Consider the following 16,651-nt stretch of genomic DNA (forward strand, 5'->3'; position numbering starts at 1 on the left):
GGCTCCCCAGATAGACTGGAACAGAGCCTGAATTTTAAACAATCACTGGGTAAGTCCTGATTAGGTTAAAGTTTGAGAAGCTCTGCTATAACTCATGCATGCGTGCATGCTAAGTTGCTTCAGTCAAGTCCAACCCTTTGCGACCCTATGGACCGTAGCCCTCTAGGCTCCTTTGTCCATGAGAGTCTCCAGGCAAGAATACTGGAATGGGTTGCCATGCCCTCCTCCAGGGAATTTTTCTGACCCAGGTATTGAACCCACGTCTCTTACGTCTCCTGCATCGGCAGGCAGGTTCTTTACCACTAGTGCTACCTGGGAAGCCCCTTGCCATAGCTCATGTAACCTAAATGAGCCTCGTTTTCCTGCTCTGCAAAACGTAGGTAATAAGATCTATTCCAGAACACTGTACAAAGAATTACAAAGATCATTTGTGATGCACTTGGCATGGTAGCGGACCATTGAGTATAGGCTCAGAATCTTGGTTTCCTTCTCTTTTCTCAACACCACCTCTTTCTGAATAATGTTACAATATCAACTTGTTCTCCCTGATATCTTCTTGCTGGCTTCTATCCATCAAAAGGGCCTTTAACCTCTATGATTTTCTTCTGTCTCTTCAAATCCCCGAATCACATAAAAATTACAAAATCCATGAGATTGATGGAGCCTAAGAGATTTTCTGTTCAACCTCTCCTTTGAAGCCAGAAATGCCATTTTTTTAGGCATTACTCATTTTTTATGTTCTCAGTTAGCTGTCACCTCTTAGGTGCTGGGATGATACCAGGGACCCAGCAGTTATTTGTTGACTGCTGGATAAGCTAATGAATGGGGCTTTGGGAACTCTGGCCCATCCTAATCTCTCTCTAAATCTTACTCGTTTTCTTTATGACTTATTCTGTATTTTCATTCCTCTACTAAAAATATGATATATTTCATATTTCTCCTTGACCACTCTCTTATCTACTCAGGACACCAAATTGTGTGTGTGTGTGTGTGTGTGTGTGTGTGTGTGTGTGTAGGCTTCCCAGGTGGTGCTAGTGGTAAATAATCCACCTGCCAATGCAGGAGACCCTAGAGATGTTGGTTCGATAGCTGGGTTCGGATGATTCCCTGGAGTAGGAAATGGCAACCTGCTCCAGTATCCTTGCCTGGAGAATTCCATGGATAGTTCATGGGGCCACAGAGAGCTGCACATGACTGAACATCTGAGCACACACATATATAAACATGAATATATAGCATATATTAACATATATACATGAATTATTACACACATATTCCTATTTTGAAATTAGATATTTTAATTCCACTCATTACCATCCAACTGGACAGTAAGCTCCTTGAAGGAAGGAAGGAAAAGACCATGGGATTCCTTCTTGGAACATCAGTGCTTAGGAATGTATGTTTCTCAGTAATGGATATTGATGATCGACGCTGAAAAGTATATTCAAGTGACACTTTTTTGAGGGACTCAAAAGTATCTTTGAGTCCCCAAGTGAACTCCCAGGAGGCGCTAGTGGTAAAGAACCCACCTGCCAATGCAGGAGACATAAGAGACGCGTGTTTGGTCCTTGGGTCAGGAAGATCCCCTGGAGAAGGGCATGGCAACCCACTCCAGTATTCTTGCCTGGAGAATCCCCATGGACAGAGGAGCCTGGTGGGCTACAGTCCATGGGGGTCGAGTTGGACACAATTGCACGCGTGCAGGTGAACTCCACTATTGCAGAAAGGACCAATAGTCAGACAGGAAAAGGAGGGTGAGGTCTTATCGGGACCCTGTGTCTCTCTTACAGGAGACTGGCAGGCCCTTTCCTAGGGAAATGCTTGGTAGGCTTCACATAAGAGGTTCCCCCAATAACCAAACACTCTACTCAAAAGGTTATATTTACACAGCTCATTAGGAAAATTTTTTATACTTTTGACACTCATTAGACTCGTAATCGTCCACCGAAGCTACTCTATAACAAGAGATAAACACTCCATTCCAGGGGATGAATAATAATTAGGGACCGCTCAGCACTGTGCTCTTTCCAGGTCTAATTTTGGAGTATAATTAGTCCTGCCGAAGCTGCATAAGATAAGTGAAATATTTATGCAGCTGTGTTAATTCATGTATTTACTCCTAGAGAGACATTCAGAATTGGACGTGGCTTTCCGGGAAGATTATCTCAAGACGCCCCCTGGAGCCACATCATTTTCTCTCCCGAGGCTTGGCCTCCAGATGGTCTCTGAAGATGAAGCGGTGAAGACACATCCCCCAATCCAGACAGTCTGACCAGGAAAGCCCTGAACTGGGACAGAAAATACCTCTAAGAATCTAGACACTCTGTTAAAAACAGGGAACCGCTCTTTGGTTTATCTGGATGCCTCTACTGTTTTTTTTTATTTGCCACAGAGGGGAGGTTTCTGTTCAGAACGGCATTACCATGATGCTAACTTGACCATATTGTCACCAATACGACACTAAAAATGCTTTTTTGAATCCTTGAGCTGTGCACGGACAACAGTGATGGGGGTGCGGAGGAAGAGAGGAAGAGAGGAAGGAGGGGAGGGAGTCAATGATGATGGTGGTGGTGACAATGACATTTTCTGAATCATTTCTATTTCCAGGTGGCTGTTTAAATTTAATTTTTCATTTTATCTTCATGACAACCTTATCTGGTAGATATTTCTGTATTCAATTGCAGATGAATAAACTGAGGCTAAAAAAAATTAACCTTTTCACAGAAGCATTTGGAAATGGGACAATAGATATCATCCAACATACACTAAATTACTTCTTCCTCAAGGGTCTATGGGCTTCCCACGTGGTGCTAGTAGTAAAGAACCTGTCTGCCCACACAGGAGATGCTGGTTTGATCCCTGGGTCTGGAAGATCCCCTGGAGTAGGAAATGGTAACCCACTCCAGTGTTCTTGCCTGGGAAATCCCATGGACAGAGGAGCCTGGTGGGCTACAGTCCATGGGGTCCCAAAGAGTCAGACACGACTGAGTGCACAAGAGCACACACACACACATACACACACGGGGATCTATACATCTCAAGCATCTAATTAGCAAACTTAGACAGGCATTCTGGAGAATTAGATCAAACAAAAGTCTGAAATGACTGACCCTCATCAGCAGTAAGTCTCCTTAAAGTAGAGCCTTCGCCACTTACTCCCTAAGGGACTGATAAGCCCGCTGAGCTGCTGTTTCATTCTCCGTAAAATGATCGTAGGCAATATTTAACTTTATAAAGTTGTGATGCATATTCAATTAAAGAACACATGGAACACATCTGGTGTGGCGATTGGCATATCCTATTCCCCAAATATGTTGCTGTTTCATAAAAGACGCTGCAGAAGGGACGGCAGGGGTAGGTGGGTGTAGAGTTAGAACCGACAGATTTGACAGCTGCCCATCATATTTAAGTTTCCTGTCAAAGAAATACATCCTGACACTAACCATTCACCCATGTGTGTATGTATTCATCCAGGCCTTCAGTGACCAGTTACTTGTCATGTTCAAGACTCTGTGGTTTTTACTGCTGGAAACGAGACCCTCGTCAGCGGGGTAGTTCACACCACAGGGAGGCAACCACTGTGGCAGATGTGTCCTTCCCTTCCCTGCACACACATGCCTGGTCCTCTAACTCCCAAACTCCTCTTTACAAGGCCGAGCATGCTCCAGAGCAGCGGTCACAACCTTTTTGGCACCAGGGACCACTTTCACGGAAGACAGTCTTTCTATGGATGGGGGTGGGAGATGGTTTCGGGATAACTCAAGCACATTAAATCTATTGTGCACTTTATTATGATTACATCAGCTCCACCTCAGATCATCATCAGATCCCAGAGGTCGGCACCCCTGCTCCAGAGTATACTCTGGGCTTGGCCATAGGACTTGCTTCGGACAGAAGGGTGTTAGCAGATGGGAATGTGACAAAGCTCGCCAACAAGGACCTATTGTATAGCATGGGGAACTCTGCTCAATATTATGAAAGAAAGTCTTAGTCGCTCAGTCATCTCTGACTCTTGGCAACACCAAGAACTGTAGCCCGCCAGGCTCCTCTGTCCATGGGACTCTCCAGGCAAGAATACTGGAGTGGGTTGCCATTCCCTTCTCCAGGGGATCTTCCCAACTCAGGGACCGATCCAGGGTCTCCTCGAATTGCAGGCAGATTCTTTACCATCTGAGCCACCAGGGAAGCCCAATCAATATTATGTAACAACCTAAATGGGAAAAGAATTCGAAAAAGAATAGCCACGTGTGTCTGTAGAACTGAATCACTGCTATGCACCTGAAACTAACAGGGCATCACGGATCCAACTACGTGCTATGCTGTGCTGCGTCAATTCAGTCGTGGCTGACTCTTTGTGACCCCATGGACTGTAGCCCTCCAGGCTCCTCTGTCCGTGGGATTCTGCAGGCCAGAATCCTGGAGTGGGCAGCTGCACCCTCCTCCGGATCTTCCCAATCCAAAGCTCAAACCTAGATCTCTCGCATTGTAGGCAGAGTCTTTACCTTCTGAGATAACAAGGAAGCCCATGAATACTGGAGTGGGTTGCCATGCCCTCTTCCGGGGGATCTTCCCGACCCAGGAATCGAACCCATATCCCCAGGGGCTCCTGCAGTGTAGGCAGGTTCTTTACCCACTGAGCCTCCTAGGAAGCCCTGAAGCAACCATACTCCCATATAAAATCAAGAATTTAAAAAAGAAAGCTGACACTTGCAATGTGCCCACACAGGTGAGTGCTTTCTCCTGTGCCTCCAACACAGTCAGGAAAAGAGCTTCTCCCAGGTAGCTGCGGCCCTTTCGGCCTGAGACCCAGAATAAACACGGGTGGAACGGAGACCATAGAGATGATCCCTGGGCTTGCAGCAGCAGGAGGTGGCACCACCATGGCCCAAGGCAAGCTTTCCCACTCAACCTGCGCTCCCATGAGAAACATAAATGCCAGTTGTCATGTGCTTCCAAGATGTCACAGCAATAACTGGGCAACACGGCTACAAGTCACTATGACACAGCAGAGAACAGGGCTGTTGATCTGACTGAAAGGTACCAATGCCCTAGAGAGAATCCAGAGATTCAGATGCTCTCATTTGGGAGTTAAATATAGAACACATTTAGGTTTCTTGACGACACTGTGAGAATCTAAGGTTTAAATCTGGGAGTAGAGGGTGTAAGGCATTATACCCTTTGCTCAGGCTTACACCAACCGTACACACAAACCTCTGCCTCTCTCAACACTGTATTTGGCCACAGTGGTTGACAGACTGTCCTCCCCGGCCCTGGACAAGAGCAGCATGTTTTGGCGGGTGTGCATGCTCAGTCGCTTCAGCTGTGTCCGACTCCTTGTGAAACCGTGGACTGTAGGTTGCCATCTCCTACTCCAGAGGATCTTCCTGACCCAGGGATCAAATCCAAGGTTCTTACATCTCCCTCATTGACAGGCAGTTTCTTTATTTCTAGCACCACCTGGGAAGCCCTGCGTTTTCTGGAACCATCTCCAAACACAGCCTCCACCCATTCTTGAACACAGCTTCTGACCTACGCCCTGAACTTTTGTTTCCTACTCATACTTATGCCTTTTTAGGGTTCACCTGCCATCTCTGCTGCTTTTGCTCTTCCTATCTCAGTGTTGGCAAGACCAAGGGGAACCAGCATGCCATTTGAGCCAGGACAGGATTCTAAAACCATGTCCTGGAGCAATGAGCTATGTTGAAATCCCCAACTAAAAGTAGAGAAGGACAGAAGGAAATGCTGCTGGAGAGAGCCAGTCCAGTTAGCTGGAAGCTCCATAAATACCCTCATTCCATTAGACTGCAAGTCCATGAGGGTGGAAATGGTCTTTCTTCAGGATAGGCAGGTAAAGGGCGGATTGTAGTGGAAACCCATGGGATTTCTGCTAACTCTTCCCTGTACAGTGATCACCTCTCTTTCATCTCCCCATAGGAAAATAGGAGGAGCTGTCGTGTTAGGACAACATGTAACCCCACCCTTTATTCACTCCTGAGGGGTTCAGGAGGGAATCTTTGACCCAAAATCCATCAGGAATCCTTCCTCTGGAATTTGAAATTTAGAATTTGGAAAAGAGAGACTGGGACTTATTACAGCCTAGTTATGTGATGTTCTAGAAATATATATGATGCTCTAGAAACAGTGACGGACAGGGGAGCCTGGTGTGCCATAGTCCACGGGCTCTCAAAGAGTCGGACACTTAGCGTGACTTTGTTCAGAGACTTTGCAACTGAACAACAACTGCTTTAGAGCAGAGCTTTCCCCTTAATCATGATACTATAAACGTGTGAAAGGGAAAGTTGCTCAGTTGTGTCCGACTCTGTGTGACCCCATGGACTGTAGTTCACCAGGCTCCTCTGTCCATGAGATTCTCCAGGCAAGAATACTGGAGTGGATTGCCATGTCCTCCTCCAGGGGATCTTCCTGACCCAAGGATCGAACTTGGGTCCCCTGTGTTGCAGGCAGATTCTTTACTGTATGCTTGGGGTCAGAGAATTCTGTGTTTTGAGATTTTGTGGGAGGGCTGTCCTGGGCATTGAAAGATGTTTGCCAGCACCCCTCACCCCTGGCCTCTACCCACCAGATGTTGGTATCAAATAACCTCCTTGTCAGGACAATCAAAAATATCTCCAGATGCAGCCAAATATCCCCAGGTGATGAAATCCCTGCCCTGCACTGATAACAACTCCTTCAGAGAGAGGACCCATGAATTCCAGCTGCTGAAGCCCCAGGGCTGCCCTGGTTCCTGTTTTTCCCCCTGAACTTATTTGCTCAACTCTTTCCTAAATTCACTGAGATAGACACTTCTGCATCCTTAAAATAAACTTTTAATTGACTTAGTTGTCTGTAATTGGTTTCCATTATAAGCAACCTAAAGGACCATGGTACCATGTGGTCAGTACTCAGTAAATACTTACAGTGAGCTAAGTCATTACCCAAAGATCCACTGGAAAGCCAGTTAGGAAGCAGAGAGTGTGAGGGTCTCAAGTGCCCTGGAAGTAGGGGAAGTCAACCAAAGTCTTACCATCACCCACAAACTGGAGCAGGGCCAGGTCAATCTGCCTCTTCCACGGCGAACCCTTCTGGAGGGCGATCCCATAACCAGTGGTAGCAAAGATGTACCCACTCCCAATGGTCACCAGCTTGCAGCCTTCGTCCCTCCCAGCCTTGTAATTCAAGACGGCAGCGTCGTAGATGAAAGCGTCCAGTTTCCTGCAACGACAAGAAGCCAGGGAGTCAAGGCGATGGTGAGGTACCATCTTGGGGCCCATTGTCCGAGGCCCGATCCAGCATCGCACACTTCCCTATCACCCAGGAGATGATGACTCATGACTGCTCCGTCCCATCATCATAAAAGGATCTATTTTTAATGAGGAGATAAAAGCCAAAAGCTTTTCTCCCCGAGTTACAAGAGGCAGCTAAATAAAGACATGAAGACTCCTTATGCCTAAGTGAGTAAACAGTCGAGTTTGCTGGTTTGCTAAGTGTTAGCCCTCAGCGCTCCCAACAGTGTAGAACAGTGGCCTATTTAGAGAGGTTTGCATTGGAATAAAACAAACCATTAACGGACAGGAGAGAATTTGGTGGCTGCATGTGGGAAGCAGAGAGAGACTAAACAGGAATGATGTCCCTTCCTGCCCAAAGAGACATGTTTACTATTCATTTCTATTACAAAAAATAATTACATCATAATTTTTAGAAGCCCAAATAATGTAGAAATATTGATTACAGTTGAAATTAAAATTGCCTATAATTCTGTAACTCAGAGGCAACCTCTGTTAATGCATTTGTGAACAAACTTCCGAATTTTGTATGCATTTGTATACACACACACACATACACACACCTTTGAAAACAGGGGCTGGTAACTTCTTTTGTAAAGACACTATGATAAATAGTTTAGGCTTAGTCTCTGATGCAACTACTCAACTCTGCTGCTCTAGCATGTGATAGGCTGAACTGTGCCTCCTCAAAATTCATATGTTGAAGTCCTAAGCCCCAGCGTCTCTGAATATGAGCTTATTTGGAGATGGGGTCATTGCAGACGTGGTTAGTTAAGGCGAGGTCATACTGGAGTAAGGGGGGCTCCTAACCCAATACCATGGGTGTCCTGATAAAAAGAAGGGATTTGGAGAGAACGAACGTATAGTTGCCGGGGGGAAGACTGGGGAGAAGGGATAGTTAGAGAGTTTGGAATGTGTATGTACACACTGCTCTATTGTAAGTGAATAGCCAGCAAGGACCGACAGCACAGCACAGGGAACTCTGCTCGATGCTAAGTGGCAGCCTGGAGGGGAGGGGAGTTTGGGGGAGAATGTGTGCTAGAGGTTCAGTTGTGCTGGACTTTTTGCAACCCCGTGGACTGTAGCCTACCAGGCTCCTCTGTCCACAGGATTTCCCAGGAAAGAACACTGGAGTGGGTTGTCGTTCCCTTCTCCAGGGGCTCTTCCCAATGCAGGGATGGAACCCTGCATTGAGGGCAGATTCTTTACCATCTGAGCCACCAGGGGAGAATAGATATGTGCATATGTATGGCTGAGTCCCTGGCTACACACCTGAAAGTATTATAATACTGTTAATCGGTTAGACCCCAGTACAAAATAAAAAGTTTTTAAAAAGTAAAAAGAAGGAATTTGGACACAGATGTGCTCACAGGGAGGCTGTCGTGGGAAGGCTGGAGTTATGCTGCCACAAGTCTAGGAACCACCAGAGGCCAGAAGACCCTTCTCCTGGTGCCTTCAGGGGGTGCACAGCCCTATGGACAACCTTGATCAAGGCCTTCCAGCCTCCAGAAATATGAGACAAAAAAGTTCCTATTGCTTAAGCTTCTCAGTTTGTGATGCTTTGTTATCACAGTCCTAGGGAACTATACACAGTCTGAGAGCAGCTATTGATAACATGTAAATGAAGGCGGTCCACTCTGTCCCAATAAAAGGTTATTTACACAAAATAGCCTGGCCCATGGGACATTAGTCTGCCAACACCGTTTCAATTTCCAAAATATAATGATGCCATGCAAACCATTTTACCAATGGCTTTCTTTTCTCATTTCATCCCACACAAAGTGAATGTGCTTCTATGTCAATAAACAGAGCACTCTTTTTAATTTTTTGGTACATTTATTTTTATTGAGGTATAACTTATACGAAATAAAGCGCTAGATAAATTTTTACATACGTGTACATCCTTGAAATCATCACACAGATCAAGGTAGAAAACAACATCACCATCATCTCAAAAGTTCCATTCGCCTTTCCCAGTCAGCACCCTCCAAAAAGCAAGCATCCGGTAATCCTCTCAAAGATATTGTTGCCACTGTTTAGTTGCTAAGTCATGTATGACTCTTTCCGACCCCATGGACTGCAGCACGCCAGGCTCCTCTGTCCTCCACTGTCTCCTGCAGATTACTCAAATTTACATCCATTGAGTCTACGGCCATTTCATCCTCTGCCGGCCTCTCCTTTTGCCTTTGATCTTTCCCAGCATCAGGGTCTTTTCCAATGAGTTGGCTCTTCGCATCAGGTGGCCAGAGTATTGGAGCTTCAGCACCAATCCTTCCAATGAATATTCAGGGTTGATTTCCTTTAGGATGGACTTGTTTGATCTCCTTGCTATCCAGGGACTCTCAAGAGTCTTCTCCAGCACCACAGTTAAAAGCATCGATTCTTTGGTATCCAGCCCTCTTTATGGACCAACTCTCACATCTGTACATGACTACTGGAAAAACCATAGCTTTGACCACAGGTACCTTTGTTGGCCAAATGATGTCTCTGCTTTTTAATACCCTGTCTAGATTTTGTTGTGGACCACATTTTGTCAGAACTCTTCACTGTGGAAGGACTGATGTTGAAGCTGAAACTCCAATATTTTGACCAACTGATGTGAAGAACTGACTCATTTGAAAAGACCCTGATGCTAGGAAAGATTGAGGGCAGGAGGAGAAGGGGACAACAGAGGATGAGATGGTTGGATGGCATCACCGACTCAATGGACATGAGTTTGGGTAAACTCTGGGAGTTGGTGATAGACAGGGAGGTCTGGCGCACTGTGGTCTGTGGGGTCGCAAAGAGTTGGACACGACTGAACGACTGAACTGAACTGAACTTCACTGTGACCCATCCATCTTGGGTGGCCCTTCAAGGCATGGTTTATGGCTTCATTGAGTTACACAAGCCCCTTCACCATGCCAAGGCTGTAATTCATGAAGGGGTTCAAAGACATGGCTGTGGCTAATTCATGACCTACATACCTATTAGTGGGCATGTATATTGTTTCTTATTTTTTAAGTTATTTAAGAAGGCTGAAATGATCAATCACCCTTGAAAACAGAGATGGAAGTATAAACTCTACAGTAATAAGAAAAGTCAGTTGATGAGTGCTCAACTTCCTGACACTTTTTCGGCTCTACTGCCCTTTTCTCCTTAACAAGAAGACATAAAACAGTGAAGCAAAGAAAAATGAAAGTGGCAGGGAGAGCATGTAAAATGCTGCATCCTTCCAGAGACAACTGCTGAAGGGCTCCCTGTGGGAACAAAACTATTTGGAAGGTTTACAGCTACATTCTTCATTTTAATTTTTTTGTTTCTTTAATGGCTAGAGATGAGGCCAGACTACAGGACGTGTCTCACTAACAGACTCTGAAGCTTTCATCTCAGGCCTGTAGGGTTGGAGACTCAGTTTTATACTCTGAGACTATAAAAGGGCTTCAGATAATCCAAGTGGAAGAGTGGGAAAAAGTGGGCATCGTCAACGATGATGATGAACACAGCTGACAAACCAAGAGGAAACAGCCTTTTTGGAGAGCCAGCAATGCTACTGTGGTTCAGCCGCTCAGTTGTGTCCGATTCTTTGTGACCCTATGGACTGCAGCACGCCAGGCTTCCCTGTCCACTGTCTTCCAGAGTTTTCTCAAACTCATGTACATTGAGTTAATGATGTCATCCAACCATCTCATCCTCTGTTGCCCCCTTCTCCTCCTGCCCTCAATCTTTCCCAGCATCAGAGTCTTTTCTAATGAGTTGGCTTCTCCCATCAGGTGGCCAGAGTATTGGAGCTTCAGCTTCAGCTTCAGCATCAGTTCTTCTGATGAATATTCAGGGTTGATTTCCTTTAGGATTGACTGGTTTGATCTCCTTGCAGTCCAAGGGACTCTCAAGAGTTCGCCAACACCACAGTTTGAAAGCATCAATTCTTCACTGCTCAGCCTTCTTTATGATCCAGAACGTGGACCATATGGTCCAACTCTCACATCTGTACATGGCTACTGGGAAAACCATAGCTTTGACTATATGGATCTTTGTCAGAAAAGTAATGTCTCTGCTTTTTAATATGCTATCTAGTTCTGTCATGGCTTTTCTTCCAAGGAGCATGTGTGTTTTAATTTCATGGCTGCAGTCACCATCTGCAGTGATTTTGGAGCCCAAGAAAATAAAGTCTGCTACTGTTTCCCCATCTGTTTGCCATGAATTGATGGAACAAGATGCCATGATCTTAGTTTTCTGAAAGTTGAGATTTAGGCCAACTTTTTCACTCTCCTCTTTCACCTTCATCAGGAGGCTCTTTAGTTCCTCTTTACTTTCTGCCATAAGGGTGGTGTCATCTGTGTATCTGAGGTTATTGATATTTCTCCTGGTAATCTTGATTCCAGCTTGTCCTTCATCCAACCCAGCATATCACATGATGTACTCTGCATAGAAGTTAAATAAGCAGGGTGACAATATACAGCCTTGATGTACTTGTTTCCCAATTTTGAACCAGTCTATTTTCCATGTCCAGTCCTAATTGTTACTTCTTGACCTGCATACAGGTTTCTCTGAGACCCATGGACGTTGCGGGGGTGGGGAGGGGGTAGTTGCTAAAGGTTGATTTGTGCATGATGGCAGGAGGGCGTGTGACAGGAGCCACGGAGAAGCAGATGGAAGGGATCTGTGTTCGTTCTCTGCATCCGGATGACAGCACCACCTCAGGAAAGTCACTGCTTTCTTTTGCGCTGCTGGTTTCTCATCTGTGAGATGAGGTTGTCATCGTGGTCCTGTGGAACTGTGGAATTCTACAATTCTGCAAGCTGAGTCATCTTCTGTCACTCTGAATAGGGAAACTGAGACTTAGGATAACGTGTGTCCTGGGGTCTTTGGGACAAATGGATGGCATGTGTCCTCTGAATGAAGTTGGAGTACTTGCAACTCCAATGCTTTATATTGCCATGGGGATGCTAAGAACCTGGGTTTTATTGAAACTTTCTAAGACTCACCCATCTCTCTGACCTCAATTCCTCAAAAAGCAAACAAAAATAAATGCCTCGGTGTGTACAAGGGTATTTATCTATTAAGGTCATTTGTTGATATTCATGGGGTGAAAGTCCCCCCCATCCTGCTAACCCACCACATGCTGATACATTTCTGGAATGGAAATTAAATCTGTACCTGGCACCCGTGTGAGGGCTGTCCAACAGCAGTTTAAATTCGTATTTTACGGACAGGCACAGATTTCTGCAAATCACTATCATATTTCATGACAAGTCTTGAGCTGAGCAAAAAACAGCTAGATAAGCCCAAAGAAAAAGGGGAAGTTTACTTGGAAAATGAAGCTTGCAAAAGCAAGATGTCATCAAGTCAGAGGGAGGAAAACTGCAAAAGACACAGTTAATTCTGAGCAAAGCAATCACACGTTGGCACACCTGGGTGGACTGGCACCGGTGCTCTTAGAGAAGTCTGGCCAGGAAGACTCTCTGTGGTCTCAGGGCCACGTCTGAACCAAATGAGGACAACACGTGAAGGAAACCACAGGGTTATGCGACTTTGATTTCTGTTCCTCACGGAGGATTCTAGACAGCTGGAGTCTAAATGCATTGGTCACAGAAACCTGCATGTTCAAAAACATCTTAGGGCTTACACAGTACCCACGGACGGACATGGCCATTGTTTGCACAATGCTTCACAAAAGTGCACTGTATTTTACATGCATTGTCCCAGTGGGGCCTCACAGATGCCCAGTTGGGACATTTATTATTATTATTTATTTTATTTTCTTGTGTTGTTTATGAACAGATGAGATTTTTAGAGGCTAAGGAATTGTAGTGCTGGAGAAAACCTGAGAGTCCCCTGGACAGCAAGGAGATCAAACCAGTCAATTCCAAGGGAAATCAACCCTGAATATTCACTGGAAGGACTGATGCTGAAGCTGAACCTCCAATATTTTGGACACCTGATGGGAAGAGCTGGCTCAATGGAAAAGACCCTGATGCTGGGCAAGATTGAAGACAGGAGAGGGTTGCAGCAGAGGATGAGATGGTTGGATCGCATCACTGATTTAATGGACATGAACCTGGATGAACTCCGGGAGATGGTGAGGGACAGGGAGGCCTGGCATACCACAGTCCATGGGGTCACAAAGAGCAGGACATGACTTAGTGGCTGAGCAACAAGAAAAGGCTGCCGGAAGCTCCCCAGCAGTATTTCCGAACTTTGTACAGGAAGTTCTCTACAAAGGAACCTTCAAGTTATAAGCTTTCAAAGATGCTAACATGCATTCCATCAATGTTAAGCATGAGTGATCGCAGCTTACCCTCCATCTCCTATTGCTGAATATCCTTCAGCTCTACCATCTCCCACCTTCTTTCCCTCAGTGACTCTGCTTGCCTGTTCGCTCCACGCCAGCCCCTGTATGCCAGCTATTGTCCTGGACTACTGTACTTTTCAAGGTACTGTACTATAACATTAAAAATGCTTTCTCTATTTTTGTGCTTGTTTTTTAATGTATTATTTGCATGAATAGTATTATAAACCTATTATAGTACAGTACAATATAGCTGACTGTGTTAGTTGGGCGCCTAAGCTAACTCTGTTGGACTTAGGAGCAAATTGGACTTATGAACGCACTCTTGGAATGGAACTCATTTGTATGTAGGGGACTTATTGCGCACACACTGTCTATAGCGGCACTGTCCAGGAGAACTTTCTACAGGGATGGAAATACTCCATGTCTGTGCTATGACTATGGAGCACTTCACTTGCGGTTAGTGCAACTGAGGACCCGAGCTGTCCATTTTATTTCATTTCATTAAATCAGATTCCGGTATAAATGGCCACACGTGGTCGGGGGTTACTGAAGCGGCCCCCAGTGGGCGGGGGAGGCGGGGCCCTGGCCTCCCCTGGCTCTGACTCAGAGACCCGTGCCTTTGATCTCCTTCCCACTGAAGGAAAAATGTTCCCATTGTTAAAAAGAAAAGATGTAAAACTCGCTGACGTCCTCCGGCTCAGGCTTTGTGGTCAAAGCCTTTGAACAAGGCCCCTGTGCTTCTCAGCCTCCTTCTTCTCCCTGTAAAGCGGGGCAAACACCAGTTGCCCTCCAAGGGCCACTGGGAATAAAGGGAGGTTACGTAAGGAGATGTGTGTGCAGTGCCCGGCATAGAACAAATGCTCAACACACACCGATGGATCCCTCTGCATTTGATTTTCCAGCAGAGGGGCTTACAACGTCCATGCATCATGCAGGACAAACTCGGTCCTGAATACTTTATAGACATTATCACATTTCACTTACTTCTTCTAACTGAGCAAAGTTGGACACAAGCCTGCGGTCCCCGTGGAACGAGGAAACGGGGGCCCCGAGAGGTAAAGTGAGGGATGTGGCAGGCCAGCTTACGTAAGTGTCAGACGGCACTTGGGCTTAACACAGCCTGATGACAGAGGCCACGGACATAACCACTGGGACACGTTATCCATAGCCCTGTGGAGTGAACAGAAGCAGCTCTGTCTCTTACTTATGAAATTCAGGCTGGGGGTTCCAGCTCGACGTGAAGCCCACCGTGATAAAAAAAGGGAAAGGATCAGACCGGGGCTGTCGGGGTTTTAAAAGATTTTCCGGGTTGTTCAGTTTTGCCTGTCTCTTTTCCAGGAGGTGCTCGGCCATGTGAGGTCTGGAGTCACTGACAGAGGAGACATCTCTTGCCCCCAACACATCTTAACCCTCCTCGTTTGGGAGATGTTTAGGCATAGCTTCTTGTTGAGGGTGGAGCATCAGAAAGAGAAGCCCAACTGAGACCAAAAGTGCTGGGGGGACTGGAACTGCGATGGTGGGTGAGAGAGAGGCATGTTAGGCTGCAGTGTGGTAACTGGCAGCTCTGGGAAGGAAACAACATGGATACTAGATGCGGGAACTGGAGGAAGAACCCCTCAGAACTCAGAGCGTGGCTGGAAGCCTCAGGCCTCACAGGAGGAGCCAGTGATGTTTTTCTGCTTGGTTTTTGTCGTCTCCTGCCTTTTTTTTTTAAAAAAAATTTTCTCATTTACTTATTTTTGCACTGGGTCTTTGTTGCTGCACGGGCTTTTCTCTATTTCCGGCGAGCGGGAGCTACTCTTTGCTGTGGTGCATGGGCTTCTCATTGCAGTGGCTTCTCTCGTTGCAGAGCACAGGCTCGAGGGCATGCGGGTTTCAGCAGTTGTGGCACGTGGGCTCAGAAGTCGCGGCTCCCGGCTCTAGAGCACGGGCTCAGTAGTTGTGCACGGGCTCAGCTGTTCCGCAGCATGCGGGATCTTCCCGGACCAGGGATCAAACCCGTGTCTCCTGCATTGGCAGGCAGATTCTTTGCCACTGAGCCACCAGGGAAGCCTTTTTTCTCCTGCTTTTTAAGTGGAGATGTCTACGGCCCTGCCATCCCAGCTCCTGCCAATCCACATGGCTGTCACTGGCTCAGTGCTTCTCCCACTTGGGGGCGGCGGAGGCTCAGAGATCCCGTCCAAGAACCATGATGGGGACAGGGTGCCTGCCAGGCCCACCCCTCTCCCTCTGCTCCCTACAGAGGGGAGAGCTCTTCTCCAAACATTTGTGACAAATGAAACGATGCCTCGGCTCGCCAGAGTGAGGACTGGAACACAACCGGAGCCTGAAAAGTCACGCCGTGCGGTGCTGGCTGTGTGACATCCCCACCCCCCACCAGGCATCACCGAGGCTGTGTGGGTGCTGGCACCCTCTCCCCGTCACCCGCGGTCCTCAGGGAAAGCAGATGATTAAAAATGACAGTGATTCAGAATGAGAGGGGGAAATAGGACCTCCTCTCTGCAAATTTGCAAAGCAGCAAAGGACTGTCATGTGTGTCCCATGCTACTTTCACCCAGCGGCTTCCTGCCGCATTTTTGACAGCTTTGAGGAGCTGCTGCGGCTTTCTCCAGTGTGTAGATCTGACCCTGTTATTTTAGCGGGTCTCTCTTGTAGCTACACGATGGCCTGAATGTTCACTCCTGCCCTAAGACTGTTGGCCAGCCAAGCAGATTTCCCCTTGCAAAAGGGGAGACCGTGGCCTCCAGTCACTGCATGGCTCCTTTGCGGAAAGGGACTCGTATTGTCAAGTGGCTTGACATTTCCTCATCAAAAGTTTCCGGTTTTAGCTCATCATCTCCTTGTGCATGTTTTCAGAGGCTCTCTAGGGGGTCTCAGCACATTTAAAGGCTAATTATATAGTTAAAGTTAATTATTCATTCATTAACATTCAAGAAGTCTTTAACTTACAGACTGACTTGTTCTGATGAATTAATGAAACCAGAACGTGTGTGTATGTGTGTTGTGTGTGTGTATGTTTTAGAGGTCTAGTGCAAAGCGTTAGTGAGAATTGAGCATCTCTTGGATGATAACTGGTTGTATTTTGGGGTGGGGG

The 16,651-nt window shown here is 46.4% G+C and overlaps 1 protein-coding gene across 2 annotated transcripts in view; it reads right to left on the reverse strand.

The window, feature by feature from the left end:
- Positions 1-16,651, reverse strand: part of GRIN2A (glutamate ionotropic receptor NMDA type subunit 2A) — a 430,691-nt gene that overhangs the window by 32,607 nt on the left and 381,433 nt on the right. For both annotated transcript variants that reach the window (XM_061152805.1, XM_061152806.1), the window contains one exon: positions 7,025-7,212. In XM_061152805.1, the coding sequence (XP_061008788.1) occupies positions 7,025-7,212 (188 nt within the window). The remainder of the gene's footprint in view (positions 1-7,024; positions 7,213-16,651) is intronic.

The sequence above is a fragment of the Dama dama genome, chromosome 10 (genome assembly GCF_033118175.1).
Source record: "Dama dama isolate Ldn47 chromosome 10, ASM3311817v1, whole genome shotgun sequence".
NCBI classification, from domain to species: Eukaryota; Metazoa; Chordata; class Mammalia; order Artiodactyla; family Cervidae; genus Dama; species Dama dama.